The sequence below is a fragment of the Excalfactoria chinensis genome, chromosome 4 (genome assembly GCF_039878825.1).
Source record: "Excalfactoria chinensis isolate bCotChi1 chromosome 4, bCotChi1.hap2, whole genome shotgun sequence".
NCBI classification, from domain to species: Eukaryota; Metazoa; Chordata; class Aves; order Galliformes; family Phasianidae; genus Excalfactoria; species Excalfactoria chinensis.
Window position 1 is genome coordinate 70,698,324 of NC_092828.1, and position 19,806 is coordinate 70,718,129.

The window sequence follows — 19,806 nt, forward strand, 5'->3', positions numbered from 1 at the left end:
CATTAACAATAGATAACTAATGATGTTAACTGCACAGCTGAAGTACAGATACAGATGTCACAAGACTTATCTGAAAGACAGTATTTTCCAGTAATTTTTATTTAGTGGAGCTACTGGTAGTTTTGAAGTTGGAATTATAAGGAAGTCTAAAGCATGTAACTGTGAGAAATCAGAATGGATGAATCAGCTGACACAAACCTCTCTCAACAGACCAATTTATTCAGTTAACACAGGTTTAACTTTGGTTAGCTGAACCCGAAAATATGAGTACATAAAAGAGATGAAACTCCAAGTAAATGACTAACTCAGAGTAATACTTTGGCATCCTGTCACGCATTACAAGCCAGCAGTTCATTTTTCATAGATTTCTACCAAAATAAATGCCTACCTACCACCATGGAGGCTACTCTACCCAAGAGAGTAATATTTAAAATGCAAATTATGCACGCATAACTCTCAGTTGCAGGAAAGGTTTCATCTCGGCTTAGAGGCAACCAGTAATGCTATCAGTGATATCAGTGTGTGAAGATAACTCCTTTCCTTAGCATAAAGGAAAACTTATTTATAATGTAGGATTTCATGAAAAGTGAAACTGTAGCAAAAATAAATAAATAAATAAATAATCAAACATACCATTTCCTGATTGTCATCTATGGCTTTCATCTGGACTTTAAGTTTATTGACTTCTCTGTCATAGCTGCTATGTGGGACAGCAAGGTCATACATTGTCAGGGACCAGAATGTGGCATAAAACTGAGGACTGATGTCATCCCAAACCTTGGGAGGGTGCAGAGAGATCACAGCTTCATGAACAGGAGCCATCACCAGTTCACATGCTGTAATGTATTTGTGAACTTTGTGTTGCTGTTTATTTCCCTTTTCAGCTTTTTTAAGTTCATCATACTTGGACTGTAGAAAAAGAAATGAAAAAACAAAACAAAAGTTTGTTATCTCCATACGTGAACCAAATTTAATTCAACTACTCAGAAACTTTTCTATGTTAAATCATCTTTACAAAATAAATTTTATTTATGTACACTTTACATGTATACTTTTAGTATGTATCCATGCTGGATATTTATCATCCTCACTGATGCTATCTTTCAGCTCACTACTTCTTACAGCAAGGTATCATACGATGCTGAAAAACTGTTTTCAATACTTTTTTCTAGTTGCAGGGACAAATTTATCTTGACGCTTCCTTTTCTACCTCACCTTTTGACAGCTGCAGCATTTTCCTCCACAGCAAAAACCATCTAAAATAGCCACAAAAAACTACACATTTGGGGAAATCCGGGTGGGAGAACTCTTGATCACTTGAATTATCAGAAGAGTTGAAATCATTAGCTACAACTGCTATCACCTGTGCAAAAGCTGACACATGGCCTATATTTTCTCTATGAAGATAACGAACCAGTAGCTGTGGTTTGGAAGAGATTCTGTTATCTCAACTGCTCAAAAAAGCATCTAGAACTCTTATTCAGTAGACAATCTTTGCAGGATCCCAACACAATTATAACATGTTAAAGGGCATCTCTTAACAGGAGGCAAAAATGAAATGAGTTCTACTTACTGAAATTTGGTGCGCATACATGGGTCTTGAAAGGAAAAATGCAGCATCATGAGGCGTGTGAAACTCATTACAAAGAACATCAATTGAAGGCACTCGCTTAATGTAATCCTCTGTGCTCAGATTGGATGCTAAAAACCCACCGAACTGTACCAGGGTGTCATGGCACTGTGTGAAAGACAAAAGTTAGAGAACAGGTTTTTTTGCTCAGAAAAACAAAAAAACAGCAAAAAGCACCATTTTGTTGGCTTGAAAGATCCTTGTTGGTTTGTTTGTTTGGGGGGGAGTAGTTGTGACTGTTTGTTTTTAAAACAGAAGCATTAACACAATGGCAAGAAATTCTACTTGGAAGACAAAAAAAATTCCATGCCACAAACTTCTACCCCTCATCAATGCTGACTCAACTGCATCCAAGGAAAAGCCTTATGAAAGCCAGCAGAACTGTAAGAACACTCTGTTCTACTGGAATTAAACTACTTCCTACTGCCTAAGGCAACAGAAGAAAGTTTTAAGCCTGAATTCCACTAACAAAAAAGTTCATCCAAAAAAGTAACAGCAGAAAAACACAATAGCCAACCTAAAAACTTAAGCTCTTATTTCTGATGACAAAGGACATTTTTATCTTTTACTCAGAAGTACTAAGCATATATTATAATACATGAATGTAAGTTGTCAACATAAAAGTGCGATCACTGCAGATTAAAACAAAGTTTATGTTGTGCTCATATAGGATACTGACACATTACAGATTACCAAAGAAGGGGATTAATTCTTATGTGTTTTTAACTTACTTGATCATACAGTTTTCCCACTAGCTTCAGATGCTTTTCCCCTCCTTCTTGAAAGATCACACCATTTCTCTGTTGAGCCATAAGCAGACATAGCGGAAGGGCAAGATCGTGGTCCAATAACGCATCCTTCAATCTTTGAGAAGACTTCTTTGTATTCCTAATTTGGCCAAAGTATCCACCCTGCACAGTACAGAAAAATAGTTGCTTAAATTTGGAAACAGTGCATTAAAAAAAATGTAAACCATACATACTTCTGACTGCAGAAATTCTGACAAATTAACATCACTATAGTTTCTAGTTTATGAAAATCTCAGTGGATCCTACGCTGTTAGTACGTACATTAGAGTAAAAAACAAATTCATCTTGCATGCTACTAGTCTTCTACCCAGAAAATGAAAAGTGACTTCTCATCATGAGCATCTGACATCACATCTTTAGATCTAAGTTTGATCTGTGATCTGCTCATAGTCTCTTTCCCATTCAATAAAGAAACTTCTAGTTTTAGTTCAGAGTGTAGCTATTCATCTGCCCAGGGAATTACCTAGGCCAGACTCATTTAAGTCTTTGAAGACAAGGCTGCAACAGCTTTCACCATTAAGACGGCTTACAACGTTACTTCACTCAACAGGGAGTGACCACACTCCAATCAGTTCTAAAACAGCAGGACTGCACAACATACAAGCGCACCAGCTGCTGCAATTTGCAACCTGTCATGGAATTCCAAATAATGAAGGCTGCTTTCATTAATATGGGATGCTGTGAAGCACAGCAACTAAAGCTCAAGTATACTTTGTCTTGGCTGCCTGTCTGCAAGGCTTGTAAATTCAATGGAGTAGAAAGTTCTGTGATAAAAGTAGCAACACCTCTCTCAGCTACACTGCCAGAGGTCATGAATCAGAGTATTTAGAAACACCATTAATAAGCAACAGCTACTATTAATTAAACTTAGCATCAACACACCTCAGCTTTTAGTTGTTCTCCACCAGTCATGGCTTCCAATTGTTCCATTGTCATTTCTTCTGTAATTTCTATCCCTGCCATTTTTTGTACTACCTCTTTTAAAATAAGCAAATCAAAGCTGCACAGAAAACAGTGGAGTAAAAACAAGAAAAACTGTTTAAGAAACATAAGCTATGACATTCGATACACAGTAGACAGTAACAAGGTATTAGATGTTAAAATCATTTTAACATGGGGACAAATAATAACAGGATGCCATGTTGTTTTACATGCTTCCTACCAGATCTATATCACATCCACAACGAACAAGGAAATCTCTGAACATTTTTTCTGTTACCAACTTCTACAACTGTACTGTCTTAGAAATGGACTGGCAAAATTAGTCTTGAGAGTTGATTTGGAACGCAGCAGACATTTTTCACTTAGAACACAGAAATATACAACGCACTCCAATAATAATGCCCTCCAGCAACTAAGCTTTACTTCATGCTCTGAATTCTCTAAGGGTGATAACTCTTCCTCATCACAAGTACACAAGTTGTATCATAAACACTCTAGAAGGCAATTTTATTCTAGTATCTGAAATTCGGGTCAACATCTTTTTCTAAGTAGGTCACAAAAAGTTCTGAATTTAAATATTTTATACTATTTATATATTTTTGTTTGTTTTCCAGCTGTAAGTACATATTCTGCTTAGGAACTGTGCAATGCCAGCATATACTTCAAACACTGGATTGTTCCAGTCACAATGGCAAGAATATTATTTCTACCATCCCAAATATTGATTTTAATATAAAAACTATTTCCTCAAAATACTTAGTCATAACATGTAATTCATGGGAAAGACAAGAAATACTACTTACCCTTCTCTGTAGCTCTATGTCTTTGTACCACCATCAGAATACAAAACAAATTGGGGATAGGGGAGCACATGAGACTGAACGTCTACATTGCAGGGAAGGGGAAAAAAACCTAGGAGTTCTCAACATAAATACCCTAAAGTAGCATGCTGCGTTACCTCCTGCTGCAACCACATAGGGGTTCATAACAGAATGTAAATCAATACTCACCTAGGCAATAAGAAATAATCCATTAAAGTTAATTAAGTAAGGAAGCAGTAATACTAACTGATGAGGGTGGATGAACAAAAGAACATAAGGAAGATTCAAACCACAGACTTTGTTTAAAAAATTTCTTGTGAATGGTCAACACTGACACGCAAGAAAAAGCAGTTCAAAGGTCATTAAAGAAGACAAAGTATTTAAAACAATAAAAAAAACCACAAAAACACTAAGAGATTCCTGTAGAAAGACATGAGAAAAAACCTACAATTTTGAACAATTTAATCCTTTTTTAAAATTGCAGTTATTGGTAGTTTATTTTCTTTTTTTAAAAGAAGGTAATTTTTTTCTATGACAGTATTACACACTGGTAGGGCTTTTATTTTTTTTTTTTCCTTTTGCCTGGTTAGGTAAGAAAACTGTATTAAATACCTTGCAGATAAAAAAAAAGAGTCTTTAAAACAATAATATGCCACAGCTAAACAATTACAAAGAAAAGCCCAGCAAATATCTTATTCTTTCTTTTATTTAAATTTCTTAAGCTTTCTGGTGAAATGAGTGGAAGATTACTGGAGTATCTACTAGTCAAGTCCTCCCATTCCAGCTAAAGCAGCAGCCAGAAAAAGAAAGAAAATGGTAGTTTACGAATATCAGTTGTGCAAGACTTACCTTTTCCCAGCTTTCAATTGGTTGGCTACGTATTGAAGCAGACCAGCAAGTTCAATTGGGTATTTTCTGAAAACAGCACCACAAAAGCTAGCCAGACCTAGAGTAAGGAAAAACAGTTGTGACTGAACCTCAAGGCATTAATACAAATAAAAACTTAGCAGCATGTGTATTTCTGTAATATAAAGATAAAAAATGTTTTCTAATTTATTAAACTTGTCAGATCTCCATTTGAAAAATTAGCCAGTGTATCCAAGTGGAGGACTGAGCATTTTTTTTTTAAAACATTAATGTAATGAAATAAAAATACTAACTCTGCAGCCAGCTTGAGATAGTAGTGTCGTCATGCTTCATTCTCTCCTTCTCGGGGTTTGCCAGAGCTTCAATGATACAGTCTTTAGTGGAGTTAGAGAGAACATGTTTTTCTGTTTGTCAAAGCAGAAGCTATACAGAACTTTTGTTACCAGTTCCACAATGTGTAATGTATCAGTATGATAAGCAAGTAAAGCAAGCGCAATATGAAGGATCCAGTAACATACAGTTCTGTTTTTAACAAGTAACAAAGAAATCAGCTAATTATTTAATCTACAATATACAGGTTTACTCTGCAGAGTGAAAACAGTAAAACAAAAGAGAGAAAAAAAAGTAATTTTTACAGTGTCAAAGTAGAAAGAGCAAACAGTGCTCTGGAATTCAGGATGTGTAAAGAATTATTGGAAACTCACTAAAATTTCCAGCAAATAGCAGCAGCAGCAAAAATAGTATTTACTGACAGAAGAGATTTAATGCAGCTATAACTATATCAGCACCAGATGTATTATTTACATAAAAGGATACATGCCAAGACGTCATAATTTAGTGAAGTGAGGTATTTCAGTGAATCAACAACTGGGGTTATTAAGTTATCGTATTTTTGTATTTGTGATAGAATCTGAAAGTAACAAAAAGACACGTTAAGCTGAAAAAAGAACAGTATCTCTCATATTTCATGCAACAAACCTAGGCTGTTAAACTGTATTTGTCTTTAAAACCTACACAAAACACTTCTTGAAAATAAGTTTTAGATCTAAGCCACATCCAAAGTACAAGTAACATGACTGATATACTTAGTATCTTAGTAAAATACAATTTTACACTTGTATTTTCCTTAAAATCAGACAATTACAACTTTAGAATAACTAAAACATCACCAAAATACTTCATTGTCCTTAAGACCTCCCAAGAATTCTAAACCTTACCATTAATTCTCTGTTGCTACTTCCCTAAAATTACTACTAGTTCAGAAAAGAATACAAGTGAATTGTATCAAGTTCCACAGTGTTCCCTCTCCTAAACAATTTATACACTCATGAGCACACATCTGCTTAAGTACTAATTTCTTAAAGTAACATCTGAACACTAACAGGTAGATCATTCCCCCATAGCCCTATCAGGGCATCTTCACACCTCACTGCCATCTCACCAGTCTCAAACTAAACACTCACTGAACTGCACTCATTATACCATAGAGGTCCCTTTCCATACTGAAGTATCTATAGTTAGGATATGATGGTATTTAATTACATGTAACTACGTACATAATCAAATAAAATGGTAGGATTGGCATGGCTGAGTTTCCCAATCTGTCTTCCAGATGGCTTCACATTTTCCTTAGTTAGACGCCTGTAAAAGGGAATGTTTTATTACAAAAGTCAAGTTAAAAGAATAGTAGAATTAAATCCTCACTAAAGAACATGCTTAAGAAGCCCAAGTATAGAAATATTGTTCCTCTAGGAATCTGAAGCCTAAAATCCTATGACATGCAGAAGGTAAAAAAACAACCCACTAACCCCATATTACTATGGACTGTATCTGAGTTTCAAGTCTGAGCACTCTGCATTTGGAAGCTGTCACAGAACCTATATGACATACTGAAACAGCCTGTGACGTTGTTGGCAACTCATGAAAATGTAATTCAGCCACAGCTCAGGCACTTGCACTCGTTGCACTGCTTAGATGTGGGCAAAAAGAGCCACCCAATGCTAATTTTGTTGTGTTACACTTTCACAGCATTCCCCAATGAAGACAGAAACTTAACATTAAACCTGAGGTTGAATCACAATTGTATATGTTAATACTAAAGCAGAACGTTAAAGCAGAATGGTGACACCTCAGTCTTATTTCAACTTGTCTCCATTTCATAACACAAGGATGTATATCACAAAGTCTGCTTCAGCAATCACAACAATACAACACCACCACAACCACTAGTAATCTGTTAAACATTTTTATGGAAGAAGAATCTTCCATAGAATCATGCTGCAACTGTTTCTTCCAGTATACTCCAGAATAACTAATTTTGTCATTTAAATTGCTTAGACCAAAATCAAAAGTTTAATAAAGTGTCCACAAAGTAAAAAAAAAAAACCTCAAGAAAACCCATCACCACCACCACCCATCATCCAGGCAAAAATGAAAGCTAAATAGGGAACATTGGGAGCAAGGGAAGGCATTCCACTGTTACACCTATTGGCACATTAAAAAAGCACCATTATCTTCAAGTTGCATCACCAAGGCTCCTTTTTAAACAACATCCGTTCTTACTGTCCTTCATACTGTGAAACTTAGTTAACAGTGACTAATTCATTGTACTTAAAATCCAATAGCATGTTTCTTAAATATTTAAGCTCAAGGCATCATAGGCATCATGAAAGTACAACTTAATTGTATCAAAGTATTTGAGAAGAAATTTTGCCAATTGTCAAACAGTCTTGGTAGAACCCTTGGAAGGAGACCATATTGCATTTCCAGTTCCCATGAGCACCTCCAGTATGAAGACGATCACTGGAAATGAATCTGGACTTCAGTACATAAAGAGGATTTATAGAATAAATCAAACAACACCGTTCTCTTTTAAATTGTAATTCAGAATTCCAAATAACAGTTGCCAGTCTCAATTCTCTACCTGGAAGTAGAGCAGGATTTAAATTAGATAACACCTTTAAACAAATTGGCCAAAAACACAGTGAAATGGCCAGTACAATCACAAACAACTATACCTTTGATTTACAGGCTTCTCATATCATTAACAACTGTCAGCATTGTGACTCATCTGCACAATAGAAACCTACTGTAGCAGAAGGGACACAAACTTTTATCATCTACTCCAGCTATGCTCCAAGCCAGAAGAGGGGATCATAATCCTTCCTAGATTACACAACTGCAGCCCAAAGTCTCTTAGAACCTTTCTATATGGGCAAGACAGGAATAGCCCAATTAATTGCATTAAAAAAATAAAAATAAAACATAGTATTTGCTTTCGGACCAAACTGCACAGCAAGGAGAATCCAAATCCCTGACAACACTATCACACAGATGCCATATTTTAAGATAAATCTCAAATTGAGCTACACCTGCTTGAAGATGAGAATAAACCACTCAATTCAACTTCCTGTTCCGGCAGAAAATGACAGGACTTTTCACTCTGTTGGGACTAAAGAGCATCCATACCATCTGTAGCACTCCCATAAACAAAGCAATTCATCAACAGCAGCACATCCACAGAAAAGTTTTTAAGCCACTTAGTGTGGGTCATTTTCCAAATGAAGCATTCTTATTTGCAGCCAAGTACTCTGCATTATTATTAATTTGACAGTTTTTAAATCACCATACATCAAATATTTCTCAAGCAAGGATTATCAATGAAACTGAGTCATTAGGAAAGGAATATATTTGTCAAGTATTGTTGTTTTCTTTTTCCAGTTGGTGAAATGCAACACAGTATTACAGCTGACAATTTATGGAATCGGACTACTTACTTCATGATATACTTGGCTCGGTCTATGGTTTGAGCTTTAACTTTTACTAGGAGTGGATGACTATTGTATGTTTCATTCTTCCACTGTCCATATAGACGGTACCTTCAAAGATGACCAAAGGAAAATTACTTTTTATACTGTCAGTTTAAGGTAGACCACTTCCAAAGAACAGAAACAAACTATCCTACTCACCGGTACTGGTATGGAAATGTTTTGAACATTCCCCATAATTCTTCAGACATGCACGCATTGCAGTCCATCAAAGAAAGAGAAGGAAGCAGAACTTGATCGGTAATACTCAACACGCAGCTAAAAAGTACCTCCTGTGATAAAGACAAAACTCGGGGTAACTACCAGATATAAAAAGAAAAAGCACAATGAATTGCACATCTTAGTAAAATAACAAAATATAAGTTGGCCAGAAGATTATGACTCCCTAAACAAGAAAAAACAAGCCAAACAATACTAAAAGAACCTAAATGTCTCATCAAATCTTTTATTAGCTAGCTCATGAACCATATGCATTGTCGATATTTACTTATATGATGTAATAATGGAGCTATTTTCAGTGCATTGTATTGATATTTTAAAACCATTCATAAAAAGATACACTACAGACTTCCATGACGTGCAACAGCAGAGAATGGATTTATTTTGGCAACTGCCGTCAATGTATTAAGGTATTCATTTATCATTAGTCCTACTTCCAAAATTATGGATTTAAATCTGAGAGCATCGCACGTCCTCAAGACACAAAGTACCCATTTTCTTGTTCTCAGTATCATCTTTAAAAAAAAAACAAACCAAAACCATTTTTGTTTTCCACTGAATATACTAGAATAACCACAGAGGAGCAACAAATAATAATCATCAAAAATGCTTATAACTACTCTCAGCTTAATCCCTTGGAGTCATTTTCTTAGCACTAAGTGAACAGTTTCACTAGAGCATAATCATTAGTATCACATCCTACACCATAGTATGCAAACACTAAAAAATTCTCTCTGTCAGTACAAAATTCACACTTCCACGTATGAACAGCTACTTGTTTCTACAAATGAGATTTCTTTGCAACAAATGACTCAGTCATGGAAACAACAGTCCCAGAAGTCAGAACCACTTTCCAGTTATGAACGCTTTTAGCTTCCAAGCAGCAGCTCCCTTCCAGTCAGGGAAAGCCAACCAGTTTATGCACTATTTGTCAGTTTGTTAGCAGTGTCACTTTAACCTTAGGACAACTTCCTACAAGACATGGACAGACTCAGCCTACCATTGACTCCCCGAGCCACATGATTATCTTTCTAACCCATAGAAATCTACTCCAATGTCAGAATGAGATGAACAATACCTACAGAACGGCAGCGACCTCCAGGCCGTGAGCTCATATTAACTATGGGTGTCATTGGTGAAGTTACTCAAAATCTCCAGTGACGCTAACAAAAGTGAACTCAATTATCCTCGTTTAAATATTAGTGCTTTTAGTAACATTTCAGAAACTTTATTTCCCCCCCCACTATAACTACAGTAGTCAGTAAATTGTGACAAAAAGAAGTAAAAACAACTTGATACAGAAAATTTGCTTGTTCATTTAAAAGACAAATCAGACTTATTAAACAGTAAGTTAGATCTCAACTGGATACCCAGCTTTCACTGAGGCCGGTCTTGAATTGCTCAATGAAGAAGTTACCCTTTGTATGATGAGTACCTTCCCTACATCTAATTTCTCCTCATTTCTACACTTTCGCTCAGAAAATTTCTTAAGATACAAGATGCCAACATGAGAATCTCTTTACATAACTCAGGTGCTGCACCTGATTCAGAGCCACTAAGTAGTAGAAAGCACCATGCTAGAAGAACAAAATTAAATTTGAGGAATCCAGAGGAGGGAAGGTGGGAAACGCCAACACCATGGAAATGAAGAATTACGACCTGCTCAAGCTTGCCCAAAATGACAAGTCTATCATGTATATTTTGGTAAAGCATTAAATGGTACAGAGAAAGAAAGGCTGCACAGTTATTAGTCTCAAACTCTCTTAAGAACTCCCTCCTCTCAAAAAAGCTCTCTCCTCAAAAGATAAGATTAAAATTGACAACATAAATTTACCTCCATGAATAAAAATAGATTGCCATTTCACTGATCTAAAATACATAATAAAATCAGTGTGTGGGAGGGATGAGATTACGAGAACATTTAGAACTCTGCCAAGAAATACACTGTATTTCTAGCAGAGTTGATTCTTATGTTCTTTTCTGGATTTAAAGTCTTTTAGAAACTCACTCACCATCTTCTCTTTATCTTCCTGTTTGCTTCCATCGGACTGAAACTATAACAAAGACAATGAAGTTAATTTTAGAATAATTAATCTAACATTCAACAGTTTCAGAACAAGGCTTTCTCAGCACAAGCATACACCCAAACGGTCACATGCCTAGCAATTATTTTCCAGATCTGCTAACACTGAAATAGTTGCAGGCCTAGTGGGTGGAAGGGCATCTACACAGCTACACAATCCCCCTCTAACTTTTATTGGCACCATCTGCTGCAGTGTACACTCTTGGTTCTGCATGCTGCAGTGCTTTTGTCTATTTAGATACGGCCCCGTCCTCCTGCAACCACATCTTAATATCTACCTTCATCATCTCTGAATTGTATAGAGGACACAAGTAAGCTTCATGCATAAGTACCTTGGATTCATTACGTTTGTGTATGCAGCATTTGCAAACCCTTGATAAAGTTTAAAAAAAATTATACTATGGATTGTTGTATTTGAAAACAGTTCTTTTGGGAAAAAAAAAACATACAGGGAAAAATGAAACCCACTGACATTTAAAAAAAAAAATGCCATCAGGCTTATGATACTGCTTTTACTTCAGGAATCTAAGATTAATTCACCTCCCACAAATACAGAATTCATTACTGTTCTGATCGTTATCATATAAAGACAAAATCTTGACTCTAATCGAATTACACACTTGCACTTGGCCTTCTACCTTCTATGAAACATTTTTATCTCATTCAATTCATCACTAAAGTTATGTTTTCCTGTTAATATCAGTATTAGATACCATGAAATATCATTAAATCCCATATTTAGAATCACCCTAAGAATTCAAAAATCAGATGAGAACCTGCTGGAAAGAGTTTTGGTGTTTGTTTTTTTTTTTACCTGCATCTCTAACAGCTTTTAAAGCAATGCAGAGTAAATTAACATATTCTTAGCAGTACACATGTGTAGCTTATGAAATTACTTTGCTGATACAAGGCATTCTGGTCTCTGTCAAAACCCTGAAAAGGAAGACGAATCTCCTGCAATGCAAGATCAGCAACAGAAGAAGTAATAAAAATAAGTTTGGGTTTCATGAGGAAATTTGCTGGGCTTTGTTATACTTGTTACCACCCAAACAAACGCGTTATCTAGAAATAAATCTTGTGGTCAATTACGGAACAGAAAACACCCAATCCTCCAATTGGTGAGCAATTCCATAACTGCACTGAGCTACGCTGTAGTATAAATGTAAAGTTTCTGGCATACAAATCAAAGTACAACATTTTATCAAGAGCTGGTAAGACTTACTGTCATTACAAAACAAAAAGCATATTCTGTCACTAGCTACACAAATTCCTTGATGAAACTGGTAACCACTAATGGAGGTCATAAAGAACTTCTACAGAAGAAACATTAACATAACTTGAGAGCTCTTTAATTATTGCGAGCAGAACCAATAGAGAAATAGCAAGGTATTTTCTTTATGGTTGAACTTAAATTCAAACGCATAAATAAAATGCATTAATTAACATATATAGTGATTCCGCATGCTTACATCGAAAAAAGAGGTAATAACTGAAGTATCAAGGAAATCCACATTCATATACACACACACAAACATATGTGCATATAAATATTCGCTGCATTTTCTTAGTGGAAAGAAGGAACAAATGAACTTCAACTTCTGCCTAAAGAAACAGGGCTTCCAATTCAATTATCAATAATCGTAGATTCATTTCCCCATCTTTTTCTCACAGTAATACCCTCTCAAGATTTTAGTCTTAATTACAAAATTCTTTCCTTTTCTTTTTGTTCCACTCACCATTAAAAAGCTCAGTAAGCTAACACACCAGTAAGTGCAAGATCATCTTCAAGCTATGCTTGAGCATGAAAGCTGCAATGCAGTGTTAGTAGTCGAACTTTAAACTACTGTATGGGTTAGCTTACAGACAAATCACCTCTAGTTATAAATACATCTACTGAGCGTTAAACAGTTTAACATGCTGCTGGCAATAATGCAGTTAAACTTTCCCTATGTTACCTTAACCATTCTGTCACTGATGAATTTCTTCGTAGTTCCAGCCTAAAGCAAATAGCTAAGAGTTGCTCATCCTTTTCATAAATACATTAAGCTACCATTTTTCTATTACTTATAAAGAAAAAAAAGAAAAAAAAGCACATATACTTATAAACATGAACCAAACTATAACAAAATAATCTCCACTTTAATGCATGTATCCATAAAGAAACAAGGACTTTCTCACAAATCTTCAGTACTTAAACTTAATCACAAAGTAGCCCTTATAATCTGCTGGCAAAAGTAAAGCAAATTGCTCACTTGAAATTATTATTTCTATATTAACTGCCGTTGCAGTATAATATAAAGGTATCTTTCAAGTATCAATACATGTAGTTATCACTACTACTAGTTATAAAACCACTATGTCTAAGCTATTCAAGAAAGGTCAATTTATGTTCATTGATCATAAAACCGATCAAGAATTAAAATAGGAATCTCCAATTATTTTTCATTATTTTAATATATACATAACAAGGCTTGAGCAGCTTCTGACATGAGAGGCATGAGCACTTCTCCCCAGGTTCAATAAGCGGTTTTGTTTTATCTTACCAACCTCTTTCATAAATGCTTTTCCAAGGCGCACCACTTTTGCGAATAAGATGGGATCGTGGGAGAGATGAGGACCAAGGTAGCACAGCATGTTGAATACTTCTTTTCTCAAGTCTTCAAAGCTGTCTGCTTGTTTCGGTGCTTTCTTGTTTGGCAAAGGAGAAACTGGTGACCCTTTAGCCCCTTTTGGTACACCAACCCTGAAAATAAGTTGCACACCATTTCACACGAAGCAGAAGTGAAAATTTTAAGAAAAAAATTTAAGAACAGGACGATACAACTAGTCCTGTTAGTGAATTTATGCTTGTAAGTTTTACATACTTTTGCACTATTTAGTGGAAACTACTATTTCAGTTACTTTCCTCTTTACCTGCGGTACAAAGGTTCAACTGTCACATGTACAAGCTGGCAAAGGGCAATCGCAATAGGCTTATGTGAAGTAGCATAAAATGGAGGCATCTGATCCATAATACTTTGTGCGTGCTGCCAATCACCAATTTTTAATAAAGCTTCCAATAAACCAAGCTTCTGGTTATCTGGAGGCTGCAAGACAATAAACAATTAATGAAAGTGTGCTCATCAAATCTAATACTTTTCTTTAAACAGTAGCCATCTGTAACCTGCAAAAAGAAATCCAGGAAGAAAACATACAGATACACACGTACAGAATACAACATGGAAAAACAAAAGTTGGCTAGATGTTTACACAACAAGGAGACTTGAACAACAATAAAATTAATCCATGCAAAAAACAACTTCATGAAAGAAAAAAGCTACAAATGAAATTACACGTGTTTTTGAAAAGTACGTGACCAGACATCAGTTTAATGCAACTTGTTTCCTTACATGACATTTTAAGATCAAACAAGCATCTAAGAACTCTTGGCACAACACGTTCTAGATTTAAAAAAACATTAATTCCTCTCAACTTTTTCCCTACAGAATTTCTCCTACAAAAATCATATTTCAAAAATCAAACTTTTCTCTCTCTGACTTTGCTTCTATCCCAACTTTCACTCTGGTGCATAGTCTAGTAAAGTCCAGCTGTAAGGCTACAGAAGATTTCCCACATATCCCCACTTTGTAATAAAGAGGGAATAGAAGTATGCAATCAAAACTGCCTTGAAGCAGCTCTGCATGGGCTTATTACATTATATATTATCTCACTAGTCTTATTCAATCACTAAGTGAAGTGAAGGAATGTAGCTAAGTGCTACAAGTTTGCCATCACTCTAAACCTAAGCTAACATAGAAGGACAGAAGATTTCAAAGTTTAAGTCAAATTGTTTAAGCCCCCCAAAAGCAGCTTTCTTTAAAATTGCATAAACAGACATGAAAAACTGACAATAAAACTGCAAGCTAAACGCTTCTGCAGATCTATGGTTTGCATTTTAAAACTGTAACACTTGCAACTCTATTCCCCGATGGTCACGAAATTAGCAAACAGCCTAGTATACAGTAAGGGGAAATTTTCAGAGTAAAAACATACAAAGCTCCTCTCAACATCCATGGTGAAATCACAGTAATGAAATTTCAGGTTTTCTTTATTCAAAATACATACATGCACATCAGAACAAGATCAGCCTCTAAAATATCAGTTCCTCTGATGCCAAAGATTGTCATTTTCAGTCACCCTATAGTACGCTAACAAAAGGGTAAGTTGATTCTCTACTGAAATTTTTGGAAACTTCCCTTTAGCAGTGCAAGTAGAAAGCTTAAAATCCACTTCCAGCATGAAGGATCTCTTGAAAATCATGTTGTTTTAAAACAATTACAAGCTGTATCTATTCAATCGGTGTAAACATACTTGTTAGATGCTAACGACCAGACTGCACTGTTGCATGCTATTTCCAAAACAGCACACATACATACTGCTGACTGTGCATGTCCTCAACTAAGCGTGCTCTTCTGAAATACGCCCTCCAACAGCAAAAGCACAGGACACAGGAGAGTCAATTTGGACTTGCTGTGAAGTCGTCATACTGCCATACGTGGTTAGGAGGAGATCGATATACATATATTTTTAAAGTATCTATTCATCTGCTTTCAGTATCGTTTTGTTATGCATTAAATGCATCTCAAAAGGCAAGAGAAGATAATGCACTTGCCAACACTAAACTATTCTTATTAAGAGTCAATTATGATACAGTAATACATTTTACTCATAAAAAATAGCACTTGATGGCTTTAAATGAAACTAAGTTGCGAATTGTTAAATGTATTTTCCCCCCTTACCCACACATGTATTTCATGGTACCTTATCAAGAGTTTTCAAGTTAAAACTGCACACAGGATAAAAAGCACTCAAACTGAAAATGCCAACAGCTTTCACATGTAGTTCCTCTATAAATCACTATAAATCACAAAGCTTGTGGCATGCAAAAATACTAATGTAAAAACAAGACTCAAGAAACAGTACGCACTGCATAGCAGCGTGCGAGTAATCGCAGATGTTGTTTAAGTGCAGCTCTTCATTTTCCCCACCACACAAGCTCAGTTTGTGCTACTTGTCATCGTAACCCTTCAGAAAAATATTGCAGTTTCTGGTAGAACTTAACATTACCTAGTTCTTAAATTTAAATCTTAGCCATAAAAAACACTCTTCATCTGATATTACTTTAAATACATATGATCCTTATGCCCAAGAGTTTATCCTTCCATCAAAATATTGTGACGTGTGCTTCAGAGGAAGCACATCTAATCATAGAAGAGATAGACCAAAATGATGTGGTATAATAAAAAGCTGTGTAGCACAGAGATAAAGTAAATAAATAAATAAAGCTAATGAAAAGAATCAGTTTAAGCAGCAGATTATGGCTGCAGTTCGGAGCCAGAGAGCAGTGACTGCATCAGCTGCTTAAGGGATGAGAATGAAATTAGGCTTTTCAAGTTAGTGAAGAAAAAGAGAAAGGAAGGTCAGAGATGTTCTACTCTATCTTGATTCTGTACAAGTAGAAATAAGTAGACAGAACAGCTGGTTATCATGAATGAGAATGAGAAAGAAAACAGAGCAGGAGACATTAGTACTATGGATTTCTCTCTCCTTTCCAGTACATCATGCAAATAGTAAGCAACTGACTTTTTTTGTGCATTTTATTTAAATAAGACATTTGAGTAGGACTGAAAACACTGAAATGAAGAGGGGAAAAGAAGTCCCAGACCCTTTTTAAACTACAGCTTGAATACACTTAAGCAAGATAGATGTAGGGCAGCAGGAACAAGACATGACACAGTAGCACCTTAAATACAAAGTACACAACTACTCCAAGATGCAGATCTTACTGAAAGCAAAGATGACAGTTTTGACTTAAAATATATAACTGAAACTTTTTTATACAATGCAGAATAATTATATTAGCATTCTTGAATCTAGTAACTCTTTACTTGTTTTTGACTAAGAGAAAAAGATCGCAAACTGTGTCTGCATTTGTAAGGCATCAAATAGGATTATACAATCACAAGACCAAGAAAACACAGCTGTTAGAAGACTGAAGTATATGAATGCTTGGACATACTTAGTGGAGTTGATACAACAAGAAAGGAAGAATTCAATTAGTTAGCCAAGGAACCAACATTCTTAAACCAAGAGACTAAATCCCAAGGAATGTATGTCTGTACATTTAGCATGATGGAAGCGGGATCTGTACACAGACAAAACCTTTCAAGAAATACAGATGCATTTCAAACAAATATAAAACTATTTTCATAGTCAATGCCTACGCTCAGTTTACAGTTGTTTTCTTGAAAACTAAACTTTCACACACAAACCTTCTCAGTTTTCTCCTCCTCTTTTTCTTTTTCCTTCTCCTTTTCCTCAGTCTTCTCAGAGGATAAGACAACCATGGTGAGTTTTCTCACAATTTGCTTAGCTTCCACTATCTCCCGCTTGTGTTCTTCAATGATGGCATTATCCCCTGGAAGAAGCTAAGAAAAAAGAAAAACATTATTCATTTTCAGAAATAAGTGACCTATTCCTTCCTGATATTCATCAACCAACCACCAGGCAGAACTTGCGTTTTTCCTTGACACTAATCACAAACTTACCTCTTGAAAGTTCATTCTCCTTGTTACCATAGTCCCATCAGAAAATATACTATTAACAAACTTCTGAAATCAAGGACAGATTAAAAATATGCTGTTCACCTTCCTATCCCTTAACATCACTATTCAGTAATAGACTTTTGTGACAACTGAGCATATGATTGATGATCATGTTAAACAAATTAAATGCCTTAAAACAAAGAGAACACTCAAAAGCATCATACATTTTCCTTTAATCATGTAAAGAAAATTGTATTTCACCACTAAGAAAGAATAGGTAACCCACATACGTACAAATCAATGGCCTTTTGTTTTAAAGGAGCACAATTTAGTGCTTAACAGCATTTCCTATTCACCAGCAATTTCGGTTAAGCAAGTGTAACACCCACCCCTTAAAAGGAGTCGCATTAAGAAATCTGGTACAGTAAAGCCTGAGCATAATCCTGTACTTGGCCAAGTAAGGAAGATAATCCTACACACAAGAATTAAAAGTTCAAGTTGTGAGAGAGAAGAAAAGGTCCGCTCATGAGGGGAACAGACTTCAAATTTATTCAGATTCCATTCCTAAAATCACGCTCAAAATTTTAACAGCAAATAAACAATCGTAACTTACTGAGAAGTTCAGACCTCTGACAAAGTAATCTGCTGCTGTTTTTAAACATGGGATTATTTTATTATTATTATTTTAAACTATTCTCTCTTCATATTAACTGATAGTAGAAGAAAGACAACCATCAGCATCAAATAAAAGGTATGAGAACTCTTCCATTTCTTACAAGTTTGGGGGAAGAAAGAATCCCAACAGGAAAATTAAGACGTTTTAAATACAGTCTACTGAAGTTCATCAAGAAATGCCCTGTGAGGAAATTCAAGGAATAAATTACATCTTTTGGATTCACTATCTATTATATACATGTTATCTGTGCATGGGTAAGAACTCTTACAGGTCTGAGGGGTGGGGGGAATAAGGACATTCTTAATGCAAAGTGTAAGTCCAACAACTGTTGCACAGAAGGTGCAGAATGTAAGTGTTATATTCTAAGCAGCATTAGATAATTTCATGAAACTCCCCTAAGAAGTGAAACTAAGCCTGACTGAAAAAGAGAGGGAGAAAATGGCACTTTAAACATTCAAAGGTAAGACCTGCAGCCTGGCAGAGAACTCCAATATGGAAGTATATTGCAAATGAGACTGAGAATCAACATGACGAAAGGAAAGCAGCACAAATAAATGGAGGGGGCATTCCAGCTGTGAGACTGTCACAAAACATGCATACCTGTTCGGGTCTGAGCCAACACTGAGCAAGTTCTGAATTCTCAACCTAAGCATTCACCTTGGAACTTTATTAACATTTCTTAACAAAACTATCATCACGTATTCCTCCCTCCACACTGATTATCTGTGATACCCACTCCTGCTCCATCTGACATACTTATAGCCAAAAAGAAAACAGATGAACTAAGAAACAAACAGATAACAACTGATGCCATTAACTTCTACATAAATTAACAACATAACTACATTCCAAGATTCCCATAACTTTAATTAGTGCTCACTTCCTTGATGTCAGTGGAAGACTGAAGAGTCTTGAAATACATGGATATCATGAAATTAAAATCTGGTGCATAATGTAAAAATATTTTGATAACTGTAACATTCTGTTTACCATCTGTCAAATTAGTATGCTGGCTGGATGATGGAATGTCAGCCTTGAGAATGTCTCTCTCAGATTAAATCAGAGCATGCAACTTCATGTTGCTCTTGCAGGCTAACAATTCAGAATTCCTGTATGTGAAATTACATGCCTGTTAAGGAATATCTAAGGTTTTTTTAAAAGCCAGTATTAAAAGATAAGCAATTGATCATTCTATCACTTTTTTCAAAAGCCAAACTTAGAAAATTATGACACTCAAAAGAACCTAGCTCTTAAAAGGAAATTACTTGGGACATTTAAAGCCTACTTCCTATCACTTATCTCCTACACTGGTAGGAGGTAAATAAACCTAGAGGATAGTACACAGATA

General features: G+C 35.6%; 1 protein-coding gene across 3 annotated transcripts in view; it reads right to left on the bottom strand.

Annotated features, from left to right (window-relative positions):
* THOC2 (THO complex subunit 2) overlaps positions 1 to 19,806 on the bottom strand; it is a 50,016-nt gene that overhangs the window by 15,859 nt on the left and 14,351 nt on the right. For 2 of the 3 annotated variants that reach the window (XM_072336378.1, XM_072336377.1), the window contains exons 10-24: positions 17,510 to 17,665; positions 14,112 to 14,284; positions 13,746 to 13,941; positions 13,154 to 13,195; positions 11,128 to 11,169; positions 9,038 to 9,168; positions 8,846 to 8,947; positions 6,626 to 6,710; positions 5,886 to 5,979; positions 5,363 to 5,443; positions 5,052 to 5,148; positions 3,322 to 3,439; positions 2,362 to 2,541; positions 1,574 to 1,738; positions 634 to 909 (exon numbers count right to left, since the gene is read on the bottom strand). In XM_072336378.1, the coding sequence (XP_072192479.1) occupies positions 634 to 909; positions 1,574 to 1,738; positions 2,362 to 2,541; positions 3,322 to 3,439; positions 5,052 to 5,148; positions 5,363 to 5,443; positions 5,886 to 5,979; positions 6,626 to 6,710; positions 8,846 to 8,947; positions 9,038 to 9,168; positions 11,128 to 11,169; positions 13,154 to 13,195; positions 13,746 to 13,941; positions 14,112 to 14,284; positions 17,510 to 17,665 (1,938 nt within the window). The remainder of the gene's footprint in view (positions 1 to 633; positions 910 to 1,573; positions 1,739 to 2,361; positions 2,542 to 3,321; positions 3,440 to 5,051; positions 5,149 to 5,362; positions 5,444 to 5,885; positions 5,980 to 6,625; positions 6,711 to 8,845; positions 8,948 to 9,037; positions 9,169 to 11,127; positions 11,170 to 13,153; positions 13,196 to 13,745; positions 13,942 to 14,111; positions 14,285 to 17,509; positions 17,666 to 19,806) is intronic. The other variant, XM_072336379.1, reaches the window with a different exon arrangement.